The sequence below is a fragment of the Electrophorus electricus genome, chromosome 6 (genome assembly GCF_013358815.1).
Source record: "Electrophorus electricus isolate fEleEle1 chromosome 6, fEleEle1.pri, whole genome shotgun sequence".
Classification (NCBI taxonomy): domain Eukaryota; kingdom Metazoa; phylum Chordata; class Actinopteri; order Gymnotiformes; family Gymnotidae; genus Electrophorus; species Electrophorus electricus.
This window is the reverse complement of record NC_049540.1, coordinates 12,208,299-12,230,102: the sequence shown is the minus strand read 5'-3', so window position 1 is coordinate 12,230,102 and position 21,804 is coordinate 12,208,299. Positions and strand designations below refer to the sequence as shown.

General features: G+C 45.9%; 1 protein-coding gene across 1 annotated transcript in view; it reads right to left on the bottom strand.

The window, feature by feature from the left end:
- Window positions 1-11,189: 11,189 nt before the first annotated feature.
- Window positions 11,190-21,804, bottom strand: part of rps6ka4 (ribosomal protein S6 kinase, polypeptide 4) — a 16,470-nt gene continuing 5,855 nt past the window's right edge. The window contains exons 4-18 of the mRNA XM_035527261.1: window positions 21,292-21,442; window positions 20,700-20,815; window positions 20,447-20,554; window positions 20,103-20,177; window positions 19,292-19,395; window positions 18,724-18,874; window positions 18,317-18,478; window positions 16,619-16,744; window positions 16,014-16,147; window positions 15,489-15,582; window positions 15,090-15,260; window positions 13,920-14,117; window positions 13,522-13,681; window positions 12,496-12,656; window positions 11,190-11,457 (exon numbers count right to left, since the gene is read on the bottom strand). Of these exons, the coding sequence (XP_035383154.1) occupies window positions 11,236-11,457; window positions 12,496-12,656; window positions 13,522-13,681; window positions 13,920-14,117; window positions 15,090-15,260; window positions 15,489-15,582; window positions 16,014-16,147; window positions 16,619-16,744; window positions 18,317-18,478; window positions 18,724-18,874; window positions 19,292-19,395; window positions 20,103-20,177; window positions 20,447-20,554; window positions 20,700-20,815; window positions 21,292-21,442 (2,133 nt within the window). The 3' untranslated portion in view covers window positions 11,190-11,235. The remainder of the gene's footprint in view (window positions 11,458-12,495; window positions 12,657-13,521; window positions 13,682-13,919; window positions 14,118-15,089; window positions 15,261-15,488; window positions 15,583-16,013; window positions 16,148-16,618; window positions 16,745-18,316; window positions 18,479-18,723; window positions 18,875-19,291; window positions 19,396-20,102; window positions 20,178-20,446; window positions 20,555-20,699; window positions 20,816-21,291; window positions 21,443-21,804) is intronic.

Below are 21,804 nucleotides of genomic sequence, written 5' to 3'. Positions count from 1 at the left end.
AATAGCAGTCAGGAACCTTGCCCTGTCAAACCCACCACAGTCCAACCCATCGCAGGTGGGTCTTTTCAGACACCCCCCCCCCCCCACTCTATCAGCTCAACAGAGATGTGACAAGCTAACAGAAGAGCAAGAGGCTCCTCAATAAGGGTCTATTGTCCTCTCCGCTCAGAGCCTGCTAGGTGAACAATGTTAGAGTCAGATAAAAGTATACACACACACACACACACACAAACACACTCACACGCCCAAGAGCAGAGACATGGTCTCACTTGCCGTGAATGTGACAGAGCAGTGAGCGAATGATCTGTTGAAAGTGCTGTTTTCGCTGCGATGGTGGATGTGTGACATAATATCTGTAGGTGTGCTCCAGCTTTAATGCAGCAGAGCGTTACTGTTACTGCAATCTCAACGCGAACCCTGAGCCACTCCTGGTGCGGTAGCCAGATGCTGCAGAAATAAGCCTGAACAGACACAGAAGAAATAGGTACCTAAATACCCAAGGTATGCTCAAATCAGGTTCGGTATTACACTTTGTGAACAGGATTCTGGGGAAGTGGGAAGCTCTTGGTCAATACAGGAGAGGCTTGAGAGTCGTGAACTGTCAGCTTGGCTGTGGCGTGCTCCTGTGGCTCAGAGGTTAGATGTTGCTAACAACACAAAGGTCATGGGTATGATTTCCACATGCTGATAATTGTGTGCAAGTTGCTTTGGATGAGAGCATCTGCCAACCAATACAAATGAGTTTAAACCAGGATTAGTTGTATATCTTTTTGTTAAGTGCTGCGGGTATGAAACACCTGCCACACAACCATGAAAACTCTTTCCTGCACTTGCCACCTTAATCGTAGCTTAGCAGAAGGTAGAGAGAGGGTTTGTCTGGCAGACTCTCTCTCTCTCTCTCTTTCGGTGGCACCACACCTACTCTCTTTAACCTTGTCTTAAAGTTACTCCCCTCCATCACTCTGCCTCGCTCCTGTAGGGCGAGAGAGAGAGAGCGATGGAGAGAGGGGGGAGAAGCAGAGAGAAGGAGAGAGAGACAGAGAGAGACAGGGAGGGAATGAGGAAGAGTTGGAGAGGGAAACGGGAGGGTATTATCAGTTCATTTGCAGTGACTTTCAGTTTTTTTAATAAAGTGCACATTGCCCTATAGATTCAATAGCGTGGCGGAACAAGCAGACGGACCAAGTGAGTGAAGGAGAATTTGAGAAAGACAGAGGGGCAGAACACAGTGGACTGTGAGCGAGACACAAGGAGGGAGAGATAACTCATTATTTTCTTAAACCTGACACCTGCATAGATTCCATCATCTGCCTTTCTCTTTTCTTTCCTTCCGGAACATTCTCTCTGCACCAAACTCTTTGACACTTCTGACATAAAGATACCCTTTTTAATTCATCTCTGCTTCTCCCAAGATCATCCCCCTCTCTCTCTCTCTCTCTCTTCTCTCTCTCCTCTCTCTCCTTTAATGTCTCGAAATTTTGACGTGATGTCTTTGTCTGCGTCCCTGCTCTAAAATCCCAGCCAGCGCATGCTGAGGGTTTGTTTATTTATTTGCGCCACGCCAAAGTTAGCAGCAGCCTGTCCAGGACGGATCGAGGCGCCCACCAAAGCGCCACCAGGGACCAAGTTTGCTACCGTGGTCTTTTCAGAACAGTCTGCCTGATTCGCATGCACGATGGCAAAGGACGGGCGGGGGCAGGTTTGAGGAAGGCACGGTTTCCACCAAAAGGTAAACAAGGCAATGAAGACGCAGTGGGCGCAATCAGCAGAAGGATGTTTAATAATGGTGAAAAGGAGCTAATAGCGCGTTCCTTCCCATTAACCATGTGTTTGCTCGGCCGAGGTGAAGTCGGGAGCATTCGGCTCGTCACTCTCAGCAAAATGAATGCGTTTTGCTGGATCATCTCCTGTTCTCCTGTGTTTATCAAAGGGGTGGCGAGAGAAACAGAAAGTCTGAAATTGTATGTGTGTGTGTGCGTGTGTCTGAGTGAGGTCCAGGCCTCTTCATTAGCCATCAAGGATGTGTCAGGTTTAAAAATGGTTGATTGTGTATCCACGCGGGGCGTGAGAGCGTACCTGTGTGTGTGGGTGAGAGGCAGACAGCAGCAGAGAACTAAACAGCAGAGGGGAGGGGGTTAGACTGGACTGATAATTGGAGTGGAGGCTGTGGTATCAAAGTCAGTGCGTGAGAGAGACAGACAGCCAGAAGGAAAGTGCCATGCAAAAAGAGATGGGTCACATCTCTCCAACGAGCCAGAAACAAACGGATGAGTGGAATGGGCGGCTAAGGCTGGAGGCAGAGGGATGGGAGAAGAGAGGAGAGGAACGAGGGATTGAGGCAGAGAGAAAAGAGAGGTTAATGGGATTGGAGGAGAGCGGGGGGTTAAAATGGCTCACTAACTGAAAATGGCTTTTGCAGCCAGCGCCGAATCGATGGTCCCCATGCTCAATGTGAAAGAGCATCGCAGCGCTGCGTGCGAGAGTGTGTGAGCGTGCCCGTGAGCGCACGTGAGCGCGTTTGAGGCGAGGGTGGGCATTAGAGACGTTTGAGAGCCTTCGGCCGCTGGTGACAGTCGGCTAAAACTCCCGGCTTTCGCTTTTATTCCACCTCAAAGCAAATCATCCGGTGCGAGTCGCGCTGGAGGCCACAGCAGTGGACCCCAGCAACCCGGACACCGCGATCCACCTCCACATCCCAGTTCTCCCGGATCATCTCCATGTCACTGGACAGAGATTTCTAACCGGCTGTGGGTGCATAAACGAAAACAAAACAATCAGTCTGTACAAAATCAATATTACATTGCATGACTAACAAATACCATGACAGGTTATGAATTTGGACCACAGGGAAAACATGTTAAATGACAATAGATCGTGTGTGTGTGTGTGTGTGTGTGTGCGCGCGCGCACTCATGCATGTGTGTTTCTCCTTTATTAGGTAAAAGGTCATTGGGGAAGGAAGGATAAAAGCATTGGTACACCAGGCTTCCAGTGTGATTGTTTCTGGGGCGGGGGCCTGACATTTGTTTTGGAGCCGATCTCTCACTAGCTGCGAGCATAGCTCTCCCCCCTCCTCTGACAGGACTGACACTCCGATTAATTTGGTCCACCAATCACCAAGGTATTTCACGCACACACGTTCCAAAGTACGGGCCATTAATTTTGTTTTAATGCGTTTTGTTAATACCAGAACATCCATCTACGCCTCCTTCTCCCAGGTAAATCGATATGAACGAGCAGCACAAGAATTAAAAAAGCACATTGTTTTATTTCTTTTCATATTCCTAAAATATTGTTGTTAAATCATTTTTATATTTCCACTTTAGAATGATCTCAGTACTAAATTTGTGCTTTTTTTACATTTAAAGCTGTGTGAGTGTTATCACTATTGGAAAAAAATTAAACAAAAAGGGCAAAGATTTCTGTCTTTTTTCTAGTACTAGTGTAGTGTGTTTAAAGGATCAAAGATCAGTTCAGTAATGTAGTGGTCAGCTTGACAAAGACAGTGATTTAAGGGTTTCTTACCACATCAGAATGCCTTCTTTTCACTTACACTTCTCGCCCAGATGTACATTTTACCAGTGTGTAAAATAAACTACTGAAGGTCGCCCTCACTGTGGTGCAGACTCTGTAAAAATCTTCTAATATTGTCCAAATGTATTTGTGCAGCTGTTCTCCCAACCATTATGACAAACGGGCCTATTAAAATGTGATGGTCTTGCGTTAATCCTTCAGACTGTTCGATGGAGATGTAAATAAATGAAGTGTTCTTCTGTCTCACTTAAGTGATTTTATTGCTGCATCACTGTCAGATCAACGATACAGTGTGGCATGGCGGGGTGAGAAATGGGCACGCGCGCCTCTGTCTGTGTGTGTGTGTGTGTGTGTGTGTGTGTGTGTGTGTGTGTGTGTGTGTGTGTGTGTGTGTGTGCGTGTGTGCGTGTGTGTGGGGGTGGGGGTGGGGGGCACGTGACTGCCTCTTCCTGGGTATGCGGAGACAGAGTTGGATGTCTCAGATCCACTCCCAGATGTTGACTGTTGCAATATTAAAGTGCCTTGTGTAAATGTCACGAAATGAGCATTCTGGGGGGGCTGAGTTAGCACTCGTGCACGCAAGGGGGACGGGGGGTGGTCTGAGTGAGCATGCGCGTGGGGGGCGAATGAACCCACGGACAACTCGGACTGTGCGTCATGCGTGGGAGTGTGGCAGCTGGCTAATGCAATATCCCTCCCCCCACTCCAGCAAAAGGACGCTAGCACTGTCTGACACCCCACCCACCCCCAGCACCTACACACACACCCATGCTGAGCATCCTCAGTGGTTCGGAAGCAAACATACTTCATTTTTTCCCCCAAGGTTTTCACATAACAGACTCTATGAACTTTTAAGTGCAAGATGCACACAGGCTGTAACGCGTCCCCTTTACCGTGTGTACACACACCTTCGCACACACTGGGCTGTCTGTCTGGCACACACATTCGCCTCTTTCTCATGGTCCTCACTTCTCATGTCCTTACATATATTCCTCTTTTTCCTGGTGCAAACAGAAACACGGGCACTTTGATCTTACTATTATTCTCAATGTTTCCTGAGAAATTGACATTAATAGGGAAAAAATATATGCCTCTCTCTGTCGCCCTCTCTCCCTTTAACGCAAACATCCTTGCTGAACGGTGTCTGAAAGAGCTAGCCTTGGGGTGAGGTTCTGATTTTTTTCTTCCGTTTTTGCTATTTATCATTCAATGTTCCATAAGGATAGAGAGGGTACATCCCACAATGGACAAATAAAATGTGGAAGGAAGGGCAGACCGAGGATACAGCTCTTTCCTGAGTGGGAGCTTGGCTCTGACTGGGCCCAAACCTTTAGAGCCCGATCAGCCCTGTGGCATGCTGGTTTTTTCTCCAGGTCAAATCTACATGAAAGCTCCAGTGTCACACCTCCCGAAGGACTCTAGTCTGAGAGCTGGTCAAAGCAAAGAAGGCTTGTTCTCATTCTCGGTTTTTTCTCTCTCACACACACACACACACACACACACACACACAAACACAAACACACAGCATGGCACAGCCCTTCTGTTTAGCTCCTTAATAATAGAGGGGGGTTTGGGAAAGCTGGAATGAAATTTTGATGAGGGGAGGACGAGAATGTAGAAGACCTGCCATGAAATCAACCTTGAGGCACTTACTGACACAGGTATGGTGGCAACATCCACCCCACCACCACCCAATAACCTTCAATTATTCAGCAGGGCTGCGGATCGAGGGTACTGTATGAAAAAGTCCAAGTGCAAGACAAGTCCGTTCACTTCCCAGGCAACCTTCAGGGGGGTCAAGCACGAGGGATTTGGCTTCTAGGTGGACATGAGAGCGTGTTTATGTAGATAACCAGGGACGTCAGAATCAGACATCAGATAACGAGAAGGACCTCCATGCTCCTTTCACTCCAGATTTTAATGGGATTTTGTTATACGATTGATTTTGGACAATTTCTGGCAAAAAAAAAAAAAAAAAAAAGTCTGTTCAGGATTAGACATTCTCAAAAAAATGTATAAAAGTCAATTAACAAGACTATATTGCTTTCATCTACTGCTCCCTAAAATCTGATATTTTGAAGAAGCACATGCTTCGTTTTTTTTATTTTTCTAACGAAATGCTCCCCCAGTCTGGTCCTTTCAGGATTTAACTTGCAGCACTCTCCCATCTCTTTCTCTAATTTAGATATTGTGATTTTGAAATGTGTTTCCCATGAACTGCTGCAAATTCGTCTGTTTCTGTGACACATTTGCAATTAGAGTGCTAACTATATTCAGCCTCCTTCATAATCAGATGTAACACTTACAGCCGCCGACTCTAAAATATCTTTCACAGCAGAAACATCTGGTATAATTAGGCCTAGTGTTAACATTAATAAAACCTAGATTATATTTCTTCTTAAATGAGGTTACTACATAATATGACTCCCATCATTTTGGTGTTCAGTCCTAGTGACTATTTTCCGCAGTCTCCCTGAATTTGACGACCGTCCCTTGCCAGCATGCGTTGCAGCGTAGAGCTCAACACATAAGTACGGATGCCCTGGCCGTATCTGGAGACACATTTGGGTCATGTCCAGAACTGGAAATTGTAATTGATGGAGCGGTTTTGATTTACCGTTCCGTTCATATCCATCTGTGTCATGCTCGATATATCACAATTTCCTATGCCGATGATTCCACTCTTCGATCACGTTGATTAATGACACCACGACAGTCGCATTATGGCCGTGTTATCCACCGGTTGTTCTGATTGCTCTTTGTGCTAATGCGTCGGAAGTGCTCAGCGCTGTCCCGCCACCTGGTGGTAATGACGGAGCATCGCAAGTACCCATGGCCATGTCAGGAAGGACCGAAAAACAGAATGCTTTTTGAAATTCGGTATTTGACTTCTGCTCTGTCAACTGTTGTGACTAGTCAATATTCAAGTCACGTAAAACGTTCTTCTGTTACATGTGGGGGACTAATCGAAATTCAAGTAACGTAAAGCGAAATTTTAGAAATAGAAACAAATATTTTAGCAGAGCCAATTTTTAATTTCGCTTTTGACTGGAAATGCAATGTGTAACATTTCTTTGGATTTACAACTTTTAAATAACTTAGAATAAAATCCCCCAGAGCTTTCAACTGGCTCTTTTGAAAGAATGATAAAAGCATGATGAAATGTGATGTTTCATTAAAATAAATAAATAAAAATGTAGCTCCCCTACCCACCTCCCAAAACACACGCACGTACGCGCACCCACTCAAACGCGCGCGCACACGCGCATTCAACCAACCTGAATGAACCTTTTTTAACTATGATGCACGCATGCATATGATTGTCACAGAATAAAGCGACTAAAAGATTTTTAGACAGTGAAGTGCATCACATTTTATGATAAGGGTTTTAACAGTGTTCTCAATGTAAAACAATGTCTTGTTGCTTTAGAACAGTGCATTTGATTTCATTTCAATTAGAATCTTACAAAAACAACATATTTGGCAGAGGACAGAACATCAATGGTTTATAAAAAATTAAAATAATAATAGTAAAACATGCAATTCAGAACTAAAAAGTCCATAAAAAGAAGAGAAAGAGAGAGAGATCCCAACTGCAAACATACCATAAAACATGACCCATCACAACAGATAAAAAGCTTTGTCATCAAAGCCATGGATATCTTTAGAATGATCACAAATACAACTTTTTTTGGCACAGTATGTAAGAAGGGGAGGAGCAAAGTATAGAACGCTCCTACTGCCAAAAAAATCAGAGAGACAAATATACACACAAATACACACTCACCAAATAATGCAGGTCGTGATCATTACTTGAAAAAAAAGAGAGAGAAATCCAAAAGTAGAATAAAATGTAATAAATACTAAAGATATGTTTACTTCTTAAAGCTGGAAAACACATCAACAGTTACAGCTTTGAACTTGTGCGACATCAGAACATAAAAAAAGAAGCTATTTAAATCACCTAAGAAAATACACTTTTAATATTTTCACTTTATCAGTGTGTTCATTACTCAGAATAGATACCAAACCCGTCCCTAAAGGCACCAGCTTAAAAACCATGTGGAATCCAACAATTTATTATCACATTTGAAAACATTTATAATCAGAGGCTCGAAGCAAAGCGCACTAAATCCCCCTGGAGAGGAATTCAAACTTGAGCTTTGACTGCATGATTCCAAATGACAAGCGGAACTGTACGGCACTTGCTGTGAGTCTGCAGGCTGCCTTTGTCCGGTTCCCAGCCATCTCTTATTCCCACTGTTCAAATGTACAACATTAAGCCAAAATGAAGTCTGACTGCCTCCCACAGTCCTGCAGTGGCCTGCAAGCATGAAAAACACGAGCTCCCTTTAAAACCAAGTGCACTAGACAAAGCTGTCACTGTCAAAGATAGCAACTAAAGCGCCTCTGCAAGAAGACTTCACTGGGCAGGAAAATTAGAAGGACATGTTTTGATAGTAGGCCTATAGCTGTACAACGCAAAGTGAACAATTTATATTACGACCCCACCACTCTTTGATGAGAGTGTAGAACTTCAGATGGGATTATTACAACTTCACACCTGGGACCTGTCTCACTAAACATGCCCAACTTAGCCAGGGTTAGTCACGGACAAAGTTTCAGCAAAGTCAAATGCGGCAAACTCGTTTCACGGTGAAGGCTGACATCTTTACAGTTACAGCATTTAGCACATGTCTTTGTCCAGAGTGACTTACAGAAGTTTGGATACGTGAGCTTTGCACATAAAAGTGTGCCATTTGTGGTGAACGGCTAAGAATAGCATGAAACCGAGTTTTCTTTGTGAATAAAACTACAAAACGTATTAAAAAGCAGGAAGAAAATTGCTGACTGTGATTATGCGAAGGCCAAGTTTGGATATTTGCCCTAGATCTATCTAGGCCTACATCATAAATAAAATTTGCCTAATGGCTAAACATAGCCTATTTTATAGTATTTTTCTATAACAGGTAATGCACTGCCTCTAACTGATGGTTTGTAGGCTACTTATTTTCATAATAGGTTTCAGTTGCAACCCTAGCAGTGTAAAGTGTAACATGTGACTGGTCCCAGACCAGTTGACTATCCGTTAAATTTAACCTGTTCCCAGAGCGGGGACCTGTCTCACAAAGCCCGTTTGACTTAGCCATGATTCCCGAGCTTCTGCTACCTAAAACCCAACAAAGGCAAACCTGGCAAACATCTTCCTTTGTCAAGTCAAGTTAAGATACTCAGGCTATGATTAATCCCCTAAACGCATGCACGCAAAAGCCATGAACATAATGAGGATACTAAACCAAACAAGATTTCTAAGCAAAGTACACTGGTTATAACTGATGTATAGTCTATACTGTCTTTTCAAAACTATGCTATCTGCAACCCCAGCAGTTTAAAGACTAAATATAGAAAAATATTATCAACCATAAAACAAACTGAGCTAATGACTTGCACTAAATCTGGAGAGAAACAAGACCTGAAAAAAAAAAAACAGGGGTCAAATTGTGCCAAAGCATTGGCGATCTCTAAAGATCTCTGCAAAGTGCCTTCTCAAAACTTGTGCTCCTATTAATGCTTAGAATATTGAGGCCATTTCCACAGAATACCTTGAAGTTCAATTTGGTACACCAGGGAATGTGAATGCTTACGACTGATTACAATCAATAATACTGACTTTAATCTGCATTAGATCAGATTAGGCGTGTACCTTGGGCTGTCATGGCGATGAAAAAAAAGTTGTGAGAGAAAATCCAGGGATAGATCAAACTAATCTTAAATTTAGCTGGCTAAGCAATAAATCCTACTTCCTGAGACAGGGCCTTTTTTCTTCCTGATGTCACTGTTGAATCTCTGTCCATACACGGCAACCGAGGCTGCTCCTTTTGCTGCGAAACTCCCCGGCAAAAGAAAAACCCCGTGCTCGGATACCAGCACTCCAAGAGACAAACGAAGGGGAAATAAAGAATCTTGGCCTTTTTGGCTCTCGCTCTGACAGAGCCCTGCACGCCTCACTCTGACAGAGTCCTACATGCCTCGGGCAGCACAAGGATGTGCAGGTGTGTGCGTTGGAGCCCTTTAGTGAGATTCGAAGCACCGGAGTGGGTCACGGAAAACCCAGCTACCGCACGCTACGTCGCCCCCACTCACAGTGGACCGTGCAATTCGAGCAGAGGCAGTTGGGAGGCAGAGTGGGCGGATTTTGAAGAAGAAGTGCTGAAAAGAGCAGGCAGGATTTTGTTCATGTACAGTGTCGAAAGAGATGGCTGAGCCTCCATTTTGAAGGCAGTGAATGGCGCTGTCTCTGAAATGCAGCTGACCGGCTCTGCATGTGCTGTTAATCAGTGTGCACATGCAACTCCACATGCTAATCGCAACAAGATCTGCACTAAGGTATTGGGCCCTAAGGGTGTGAGAAGTAGGAACTTTAGATTTAAATTTACTTAAAAGATCATCACGGATCATTCACAGAGCTTCAAAAAACAACCTGTCATTGTAGCTCTCGTTTTAATAAAGTCAAAATTATAAAAATGCTACAAACGTACAATGATACAAAATGCAATGAACTCACTGACCAGATGTGCGCATAGCTGAAGCACACACAAGCTCATATTAGCAACAACAATGCTGGACTCTGGAAGCGAAAGGCCAATCACGCGTGTATTCCTACATAGCGCACCTTTAATGGCCCAGCCACAGGTGGACATTCAGGCCAAGGGTTCACCAGCCTCCCACATACAGTAGCACCAATCAAGTTAAATCCAGGAACCAAGACAACCGAACCTGTTGGCGATATGCTGTTTACCCTTCAGGCCCTATGTTGGTGCTTGTGATTCAGCCTTTAAAAATAAATCAGTTTTGAACCAGCCTGTGCATATCATGCATATATTGCCATTTAACAAATTTTTGTACAGTGACATTCAGTATTTTAAGTTCATACAGTCTATGACTCATATAAAGCTGTACTCAGCAAAACTCGTCAAATGGGTTTTACAGTGACAATTAGAGATCTTTTTTTTTAAAAATGCATATTCTAAAATGGTTCCCTTCTTTTCCATATGGCTTTTCTGTCATGGCTGCCTAGCCCCAACAATTACTTACGGTCTTGTCTTGTCCCCGTTAAAAAAAATACCTAACTTTCCATTTCAAAGAGGACTGATGAGGTCTGTGTGCCACTACTCAAGGGAGCACTTCAAAACCGCGAACATTCGAACAGGCTCCCGTGATTTCCATACACTTTTTCCGGTCGGCGCCCGCACACACCCACACGCAAGGAAATTCACGCCGTGGGTTGGCTGCTGAAGAAGTGACTCACTCTGTGGCACAATGGAAAGAAAGCAGGTCTGAGAGTAACCGAACCTTTCAGTCAGTAATCCAAGAGTTAGCCCTCACCCACACCCGGATCTCATTACCGATGGCCTTCTGTCACACATTGATCCATGTATAATGGGTGTTAAAGCCCTCTTGTTTAGTGACTTTGATCATTCTGCTTTAGCCATCGCAAGTTTATATTCCAAAAAGACCTTTAAGCACCACTGCTGTCCTCCATCAGTTCACCTTTCAGTCTCTTTTCAGCTTCAGCACAGCATTAATGCCTTTCCACATTGCACAATCCCCTTCCAAACGGAAAGGTCAATGCAGCCTCAGGGCGGGGGGCGGGGGGAGGGCATGGTTAGGGGGGGGTTGGGGGGTGTCAGACGCGAAGGGTCACAGTTTCGGGTCGTCGCGGCCGGGGGTCACAGTCTGGCGACCCTGCGGCGTCTTGAGCTGGGTGGCCGAGGAGGATGAGGAGGAGGAAGAGGAGGAGGATGAAGAGCTGCGACGGGTCTCCACGCCCGTGCTGGTCATCTTCAGCTTGCGGCGCTTGGCCAGTGGTGCGTTGTCCACGCTTTTCAAGAAGAAGCCCTCACGCTTGCCCCTGTTGAACGCCTGTGTGTGTGGTGTGTGTGTGTGTGTGTGTGTGTGCACAAGTGCAAATAAGCAAGTAAAGGGCACAGAGGTGGGGAGACAGAAAGACAGAAAAAGAAACATCCGTCATTGGCTGGCCATGCGACGAATCAGGTTTCGCTTCCTGCTTCTTGACACTTCGACAGAGATCATGTGCCTGAGACTGTATGGGAGAACTCCTGACAAGAATGCTAGAGCGGCTAATCCAAAGGCAACAGCACATGCTACACGATGCAAGTCAGGGGTAAAACGGGGGAGGGGGGGTCTAGTGTCCATGCCTTTGTTAGCGGCTGTGTAGCTGTAGCATCCATGTATCTGCTCAGAGCTGATAGCAGGGTGTCAGGACGTGTCTTATCACACCACCAGCACCGGAGAGCCGCTGCCAGCTGCTCTTACGCTAAGCCCCGTCAACCACCACTTCTATAAAACTGTACAACACGTACAATACATGGAACAGTTAACATTGCATCTCAGTCCAACATTGGGACCAACATCCATGCCGGCCAAACTGTCCCTAAATAATGCAGCGTAACAGATATATTTCATGCAAAGAACCTGCTCTTTGCTTATGTAGTTTGCTGCACGTCTCTCGGGTCTACGTGATCAGGACTATTCTCACATGCTGCCACATGCCAGCAGGTTAACGCGATCGGAATGAGCATAGGTGGCTTTGTAGATGATGGCTGCTTGAAAGTGCATGCCGCTGTGTGTGACCAGCGATGCCAGCAATAAAGACAGCAAGGGAGCTGCTGTTGGTCAGCCTGCTTCTACTGTAGCCTTTTCAGCATCAGACCAGAATTCAAATCATCATATCAGAATTCCACATTCAAAATGTACCAAATAAAGAAAAATAGATTCTTATGAGTGCGTGAACTAAAGGGACTGGTCTGCCAGGAACACAGGAAGCCTAGCATTGGTCTGAAAGCTCTTAAAGGGGTTTTATGTTTGTGTTTGTGTTTAATGGAAAGCAGCTAGGATGGGGGAGAGCCCAGCAAAGCCGAACACCGTGCCGCTCCTCACCTTGTAGGTTGCGTTGACGTACGTGCGGACAGTGGGGCCGCTGGACTCGAGGACGTCGGGGGTGCAGAGGGGGGTGGAGGAGACACCTCCACCCTGCAGCCAGGCGTTCTCCTTCAGTACCGCCAGCTTCAGACGCCGCTCCGGGTCCACCGTTAACAGGCCTGAAGAATACAGAGGGAGAGAAAGAGAGAAAGAGAGAGAGAGAGAGAGAGAGAGAGGGAGGGAGGAGGAAGGGGAGAGGGGGTGGAAAGAAAAGGCAAGGACAGATGAAAGGAAGAGAGAGAGAGTTGAAGAACAAACAGCGTAATGAAGAGACACAGATGAGGGATGTGCTTCCGCATTAGTAGTGATTCTCTGGGACCTCCTGTCCTTCCTCATATTACTGTTCCTGCTACACAAAGCCCCAAAGCCATTAATCATTCATCTCAGCCATAAACACTAGATGAGTGTGGTCAGGTGTGTCGCTGTTAAAATGTGGATAAACACAATCTTAGAAACCTCTCTTAAGGATTACTGTAGTTCTACGGAATGAAAATATGTTTATTTCATCATCACTTTAGTGATAAATCAATAAAGGAGTAACAAAAACGAGGCTATAATCTCAGAAAGATAAGCATCTAATTATCCATTTTAAAAGGATAGGTTTGCTATTACGAGTCATTTGCCATTATTAAGTGCTCACGGCCCAACTTTGATGATGGTTTTAGTACAGAGGCATCTGCTTCTGTTCTATGTCTTCTCTCTGGGCTTAAACTCTGCGTTCATCTCAATCTCCTAAATTCCGGATAAATCTCTTCTTCTTAAAAAGGGAAAGCTTATAGAATTAATGCAAGATGGCGCCCCTGAGTATGTGTGAATTGCGAATCTGTGCAGGTGCAGCAAGTTCCTCAGTACTAAATTATAAGGTTTTTTTACACAATTATAAAGCACTAAAACAATTGTAATAAGGAAAGGGATAAACATAGCACAAGCTTATTATTTAAGTACTTCAGGACTAGAACCAGACACCCTGACAACTCAACCTACCTCTCACTAGGTCTTTGGCCTCATCAGACACGCCTTTCCAGGCTTCACCGTCCAATGAGAAGTCTCCTTCTTTGATCTTGTGCATGATGTCAGCAGCATGCGAGGAAGTCATTCCTTTTTTCTCGCTCTGGAACGGGACTTGTCCGGAAAGTATGGTGTACTGACAGAGAGTAATTCAAATGACTGACATGGATATGATCCAAGACAAAGACAATAAATTAAAAAAAAGGAATATAACTGCGGGTGTTCAAAGAAATATCCAAAATGCTGAAGAGAACATATAATTCGAGTGGACCAATTACAGCTCTCTTTATTTGTCTCTCTCATAATAACGGCCTCTCTCTTTTTCCTCTAACTCTAATGTGCGTCGTCACTCACACATTCTCACACACGCATACCAATATGACCCCCAGGCTCCAGAGGTCGCAGGCCTGGTCATATCCGGAGCTGTGGAAGAGCTCAGGTGCGGCGTACTGCAGCGTGAAGCACGGGGTCTGAAGGGGCGCGCTCCCACTGCCTGCTGGGAAGAGGCGCGCGAAGCCAAAATCAATCACTTTCAGCACAGAGTCTTCGGCCTCGTCTGCAAACAGCACGTTCTGACAATGGGAGAGGGAGAGAGAGAGAGAGAGCAAGAGCGAGAGCGAGCTTCAGTATTAACACACTCCACTGTTATACTGCCAAAAAAAAAAAAAAACCTGGAAAAAAAAAAACATAGCAAATAAAATTAAGTTTGTGCTGAATATATCAGATATAAGATGTTCTGACATACAGCGGTTACTAAGGTCCCTGCCCGGTTACAGTGCTGTGCTGTCAGCTCACATGGACATGTCATGTGTCAGGAAAACAGGAGAGGAGCGAAACATGACTAGCTGAGCTCCGCCCTACAACTCCCCCAACACCCATTAGTCTGGCGCACAGCTGGCCCAACTAACACCAGCGACTGGCTGAAGGTAGGCGGGGCCCGATGGACCACTCAGGAGAGGAGTGTGCGTGGCGCCCTGAAGGCCACGCCCCTTTTTAAGCAGCCAGGCCAGAGGGAAACCACTGCCCAAATGCTAAACTCTGGCACGCTGATCTCCGCTTCACACAGAATTGACGCACGCCGCTTCCCGCCTCAGCCAAACTCCCACATTAACATGCAAATCAGATGCTAATTAACCGTTCCCTCCTGCAAAGAAAACAATTACAATCTTGTTTGTGATGGAAAATGGATGAGTTTACTAGTGCTGCTCATTCGCGATGATTCACTTCATTGTTTATGCTTGATGGGGTGGACTGCTAATAAGGTTTATCCTTGCATATTTACACATCTAGGCATCGATCCATCCATCTACTGAGTGGCGTGGCCACCTCTTCTATTCACTGCTCATTTGTTTGGATTTGTAGTCATCGAGTACTCCATTTATGAAGGCTCCATCAATCCTTCCTTTCGGCTTCTCACCGATTGATTGAACCCTTTTGCATTTTTACCACCATGCAACACCTACATCTATGTACGCTCTCACGACACATATTCATGACTGCTGTGCTCCTTTCGGTCCATCATCTGTTGTCCACCCACCACCCACCTCTGGTTTCAGGTCCCGGTGCACGACTCCGGCCTCGTGCATGAAGCTGACGGCCGACACCAGGCTCTTCATCAGCTGACTGGCCTCGCCCTCGGCAAAGAGCTTCTTCTTCTTCAGCCGCTCCAACAGCTCGCCCCCACGCAGCAGCTCCAGCACCAGATACGTGTGGTACTGGCAGGGCAGGAGGGGGGAGGGATGAGGCGGAGCACAGCGGGGGGGGGGGGGGGGGGGGGGGTGGGGGGGGTGGTGATGGAGGAGAGGCAGGGGAAAAAAACCTCTTTCATCTCTGAGTGTGTGTGTGTGTGTGTGTGTGAGAGTGTGAGGGTGTGAGGGTGTGAGGGTGTGAGAGTGTGAGAGTGTGTGCCTGTGTATACACGTGTGGGACTGTGCAGCACATACCTGATCAGTGTAAACCTCGTGGAGAGTAACGATGCTGGGATGAGACTGACACTGCCTAAGTGCTGCGATTTCTCGCTGAGTCATGGCCTCCAGCCTACAGCAAGAGCATGCACACACACACACACGCACACACGCACACACACGCACACACGCACACGCACACGCACACGCACACGCACGCACCACAGCTTCATTACCCGTGGACAGAGAGGACCTACTGGAGCGGCTTCTCTGAGGCTTCTTTTGTTTCTGCATTCACTGAACATACCTGAAACAATTTGAAGAGAAGATTTAAAATGCAAATTTCTGTCACAGAAGAAAACTGACTAAAACTGAAGCCTCGAACCAGAAGCCTTTTAATCCAGTTCTTTAGTTCTTCTAAAAGTGAATCTGCCTTTGTTTTTTAAACTCGAAAATGAAAGGAGACCATTTTTTCCCCATTGAAATAGAATCTGGGCTCTTGCTGAAGTTCCATGCATGGCATGGCTGGTTTGCTGCAAGGCCGTTACGCGCCTCTGTGCGCACCTGCGGCTGATGATTTTGACGGCGTACTCTTGGCCAGTCTGTTTGTGTCTGCACTTCCTGCAGACAGAGAAACTGCCCTCACCCAGTGGTGGACCCTGGACACACAGTTCGTAATGCTGGAAGAACTGGGATTCCTGGGGAGGGGAATATGATTCATTATGGTATAAAAAAAAGAATAGAAGTATATACTGGGTATAAAAGAGTAGTTAATACATATGCAATTCAATAATAATACATTATTGAAGAAACTACAAAACACTAACATGAAAGCAAACATAAATGCACATTTGTATCAGTTTTTGCGAGTTCAATTTCTTTGGACGCACATTTTTTTAAAACACATTTTCTTTTATTAAAAAAAGACAGATCAGGTAAAACAAACAAAAATAAAATCAATTTAAAAAAACTAATTAATTTGTACATTTACAGCACATTTTGATAGTCCTGTCCAATTTGTTCTATAACAGTTTATTCTAAAATGTATTTCCATTTACTTATCTTTATAAAGTTATAATTAACTGAGCTATACATTAATAATGATTTGGAATCTACATGAACACATTGGCAGTGGGAGGCCTTGCATCTTCTTGATATAAGCAGGGTACCTTCAGCATGGCGCTGCGCTGAACAGTAGCTGAGCCGGGCCGGTCCACGCACACCGGGGCGTCCAGCACGTCTGCCATCACCGCATTCTTATTGAACAAGATGGAGGGCGCCACGAACGAATAACCCTGAGCCAGGGAGAGATGATAAGTGGAGCGAGAAGGCTTCTGCTTTTGTGGGGGTGCATGGCAGAGTGCGTGCACCCCCACAGGCCCTAGGAAAAGTGATCAGCACTATGAGGATTTAGTGTGTGTGTGTGTGTGTGTGTGTGTGTGTGTGTGTGTTTTATTCTGCCTTTTGTGCACCTTAATAGGACAGCTTGCACATCTAGGCTGAACCATTTAACTGGCCTTTGGCAGATGCTCTGACCCACAGCAACACTCAGTATGAGGGAGGCACATGTAAACTGGTAGTCAGAGGGATTTGAACTCAGGCCTTTAGTGCTGTTAGTACTTTAATCTACCAGTGCGACTGGTATTATATTTAACTGAAATGCAGATTTTTAAAAAATGTTTAGGTTTAAGTGTGAAGTATTCATCTATAACAGTAAGTGGGTTAATGAAGAACTCACAAAGACTGTGTGTGTGTTTGGCATGCACGTTTGTGTTTGTGTGTGTGTGTGTGTGTGTGTGTGTGTGAGAGTATATACACTCACCAGCCACTTTATTAGGTACACCTGTTCAACTGCTCATTAACGCAAATATTTAATCAACCAATCATATGGCAGCAACTCACTGGATTTATGCATATAGACATGGTCAAGATGACCTCCTGAAGATTAAACTGGGCATCAGAATGGGGAAGAAAAGTGATTTTAATGACTATGCATGTGACATGATTGTTGGTATTAAATGGACAAGACTGAGAAAATAGGCAAAACTAAAGAAACTGCTGATCTACTGGGATTTTTCATGCACCACCATCTCTTGAGTTTACAGAGGATGGTCCAAAAAAAAAGAAAACATCCAGTAAGAAGCTGTTCTCTGGATAAAAATGCCTTGTTAGACGCCAAAGGTCAGAGGAGAATGGCCAGACTGGTTAGAGCTGGTAGAAAGTAGCAGTAACTCAAATAACCACTCATTACAACCAAGGTATGCTGAAGAACATCTCTGAACACAGAACTCCTGTCAGCTAAGAACAGGCAACAGAGGCTACATTTCACATGGGCTCACCAAAACTTGATAATAGAAGATTGGAAAAATGTTGACTGGGCTGATGAGTCTTAATTTCTGCTGTGACATTCGGATGGCAGGGTCAGAATTTGGCGTGAACAACATGAAAACATGGATCCATCCTGCCACGTATGGACGGTTCAGGCTGCTGCTGGTGGAGTGATGGTGTGGGGGAGATTTTCTTGGCACACCTAAATACCAACAGAGCCTGCATGTCCATCCCTTTATGGCCACAGTGTCCCCATCTTCTGTTGTCAAATGGCCTCCACAGTCACCAGATCTCAATCCACTAAAGCACTTTTTGGAATTTTGGATCATGTGGTCAATATGAAATGAGTTGTGTTTCCAGCACCCTGTTCTAAAAGCAAAAGGTGGTCCATCTTGGTGCTTAGCAAGGTGTACTTAATAAAGTGGTGCATGAGTGTGTCTTTATGTGTTTTGAGTGTGTGAATGCATGAATGTGGATGTCTGTGTGTGTGTGTGTGTGTGTGTGTGTGTGTGTGTGTGTGTGTGTGTCTGTGTGTGTACCTGGAAGAGGCGCTCGGTACTGGGGGGAGTGCTGGCGGGGGAGTAGACCGGCTCCATGCCTGTAAACTCCTCGGCGAAGTTCCCCACATCCAGCTCATTCCGCAGTTCTGGCTTGAACGGACTCGCCAGCTTCTTCTGTGCCAGGTCAGTCCAGTTCAGCCCCTACAGAGAAGGAATGTGTGAGAGCATACATGAGTGCAGGCGTATGTGTGTGTGTGTGTCTGTGTGAGTGAGTGAGTGAGTATGTGTGTTTGCATGCATTGTCCTCATCTGCCCAGGTTTTTTCACATTGCTGGCCTGTCCTGCCAGCCCCAGCTGACCGCGGTCAGCCACAGAGCCTCCACGCACAGACAGGGGAAGCTCAGGGAGGGAGGGTAGGAGAGTGCAGGGCGAGGAACAAGCAGCACCTTGAAGAAGACGTGGCTCTTGATGTCCTCTGCCCCTCTGGGCCCAGAGCCCAGTCTCTTGTGGGGATCTTTCACCAGGAGCTTGCGGATGAGGTCCTGAGCCACGGGGCCAATCAGAGAGGGGAACGGAGGCTCACAGCGCAGGATCCGCCTGGGGGGGGGGGTTCAGGGTTGGAGTGGGGGCAAATAAGAAAGAGAGACAGATAGTAAGAAGTAGAGAGAGATGAAGAGCCAAACGCTAAAGAAAATCAACCCCTGTGAAGCTCATTTAAAGTCGTAAACTAATTCATTACAGGCATTAAAGCTTGGTAAAGGAGAGATCACGCAGAGCACAAAGAAGAATGTGATAATGAACTGGTGAAAGTAGGTAGACTGGATGAAAGATGTGTGTATGTGCACAGGTAAGTGAGTGAGCTTGTGTGTGTCTGTGTTTGTATGTGTGTGAGACAGAGAGCGAAAAAAAACATCAGAGGGAGGAGTATAAAGGGGAAGGAGAGAGCATGCAAAAATGAGGAAGTGTAAAAAAAAAAAAAAAGTGCAGAAGTGTAAAATAGTGTGTGTGACTCACTTAGACACCTCGCTCTGGGAGTTCCTCTCCCCCTCCAATGTGAACGGAGACGCACCTGTCAGCAACTCGAACATGAGAATCCCCAGACTCCACCAGTCTACTGTCTAACGGGGTGGGGGGTTGTGTGAGAGAGACACAGACAGACAGACAGACAGACATGAGAATCCCCAGACTCCACCAGTCTACTCTCTACCGGTGTGGGGGGTTGTGTGAGAGATACACAGACAGACAGACAGACAGATAGACAGACAGACAGACATGAGAATCCCCAGAGTCCACCAGTCTACTGTCTACCAGGCTGAGGGGTTGTGTGAGAGATACACAGACAGACAGACAGACATGAGAATCCCCAGAGAAGGGGGGTGATAAGTGCCTATACAAACGAAAGAAAGGAAACAAAAACAAACAAATGCCCACATCCCGATCACCACATCCCCACTGCGTCCCGCAGCTGTCCCGCAGACTCGGGCACCTACACTGGTGCTCGGGCCCAGGCTCGCCACTGCAGGCCTGGTCAGTAAACTATGTTAACTTAGCACAGGTAACCCTTTTAAATATAGGCAACAGTGTGTCCAACATTATAAGACTACTGCATGTTAAAACAGAACATGAGATTATAACCAAAAATGCTGGTCTGATCATCTTATTTCTAGCCAACATGTTTCTAGAAATTATCACCAAATGCAGTAAGATTATTTCACTTGGAGCAGCGTCAAATAAGTAAAAATGCCTAGGAACAAGTTAAATAATCTTAATTTGAGTTATAATTTAAGGGCAGAGAAATACAAACCCTGAAGAGCGAGGGTCTTACCTTGCCGTGGCCGGCCTTTCCTCTGATGATCTCCGGGGCCATGTACTCAATGGTACCGCAGAACGAGAAGGTCCTCTGTGGAGACAGGGACGCATGCGCCGCCGTTAGTGCAGGACGTGAGGGGCGTGCACGTCTCATTGCCATACTGCGCAGGTAGGGCTAGGCATGCAGGATCCAGGCAGGTGGGAAGTCTTTCATTTTAAAAACATGTATGTATGATGCAACAGAAGCAGAAGATCTTAAATGTTTGTCATATGATTTACTGCCACGCGGTCACACACACTCTGTTGTTTGTCTGTCTCTCACTCACACACACCCACATGCACACCCACACGCACACTTACCTCCTCCTCCAGGAACTCTTTACTCAGCCCAAAGTCTGTCAGCACCACATGGCCCTCGCTGTCCAGAAGGATGTTCTCCAGTTTAATGTCTCGGTACACGATGCCAAGCTGCACACATCAGCCCAAAAGAAAGGCTTGCAAAAATGACCCTCACCTCGCAAGCACTGTGTGTAGTGTGTGTGTGTGTATGTGTGTGTGTGTGTGTGTGTGTGAGAGAGAGAGTGTGAGTGTGTGAGCACGCTGCTGGTCTCACCTTGTGCAGGTGTTCCAGGGCAAGCACAATCTCTCCCACGTAGATTCGCACCTCGTCCTCTGAGAAGTGGTCTCGCTGGTACAGGTGAGTGAACATCTCCCCACCGCTCACATAGTCTGGAAAAGGCACTCATGTAAGCAGGCGCACACACACCCGTACACAAATCAATTCCCAGAAGACTCAAAGAGACAGACATGAGCAGACAAGCACAGTTCCAGATAAGACTGGCTGGAAGAGCATACGCAGTAGCTTCTGATAAGAGGACAATAACAGCTCCTATCTCTCCATTTACTGCCTATTCTTACAAACAGGGCAGCCCACTAATGCATTACAACAATTGCACTGACAATAAACAGCTTGGGTCACATGCAAAAACTCCCAGTTCAATAACAGAGTCACAAGGTGCGAGAGTAACTACACAGTGAACCTCAAATGGACGGCAAATTCGGTTCTCCGGTATAAAGGCTTCCTTGGCTTCTCACCAATGAACGCAAGCGTTTAAATGTTGTAATTATGGCTGCAATGTAACATGAATCTGTTCCTATGCCGCATCGCATCGGCGTCTCAACGAGAGGCATGACCCGGCCCTCACCCAGTATGAGGTGGAGCTTGGTCTGGGTCTGGAAAGCGTAGTGCAGAGTGACGAGGAACGGCGACTGGCGGATGTGCTCCAACACCTGCCTCTCTGTCCTCGTGTGCTCCGCTGTCTTGGCCTTTTGAACGATGGCCGCCTTCTTCAGGACCTGCGGGGCGGGGCGGGGAGTGGGAGACTGTTAGATACCCGGCGAGCTGGTGGATCCAGCTGTTGCGCAACTGCACATTTCAACATCCTTCAGTATGAGATGGCTCAACGCAGCAGCGCAGCAAGTGAAGGAAAAGAAATTGGTTTGCTCATCTTGCAGCGGACTTGCAGAGAACGATACCTATCGGCACCTAGCGTGGCTGCAATGTACGCTTGCAAGGTGCATATTGGGCTGGGGAAATATGATATTACCATGGCGATTTGCTCTGTAATAAAAATATATATATATATATATATATATATATATATATATATATATATATATGCCTTACTCTTATTTACTCTAGCTTGTTGGATCATGAA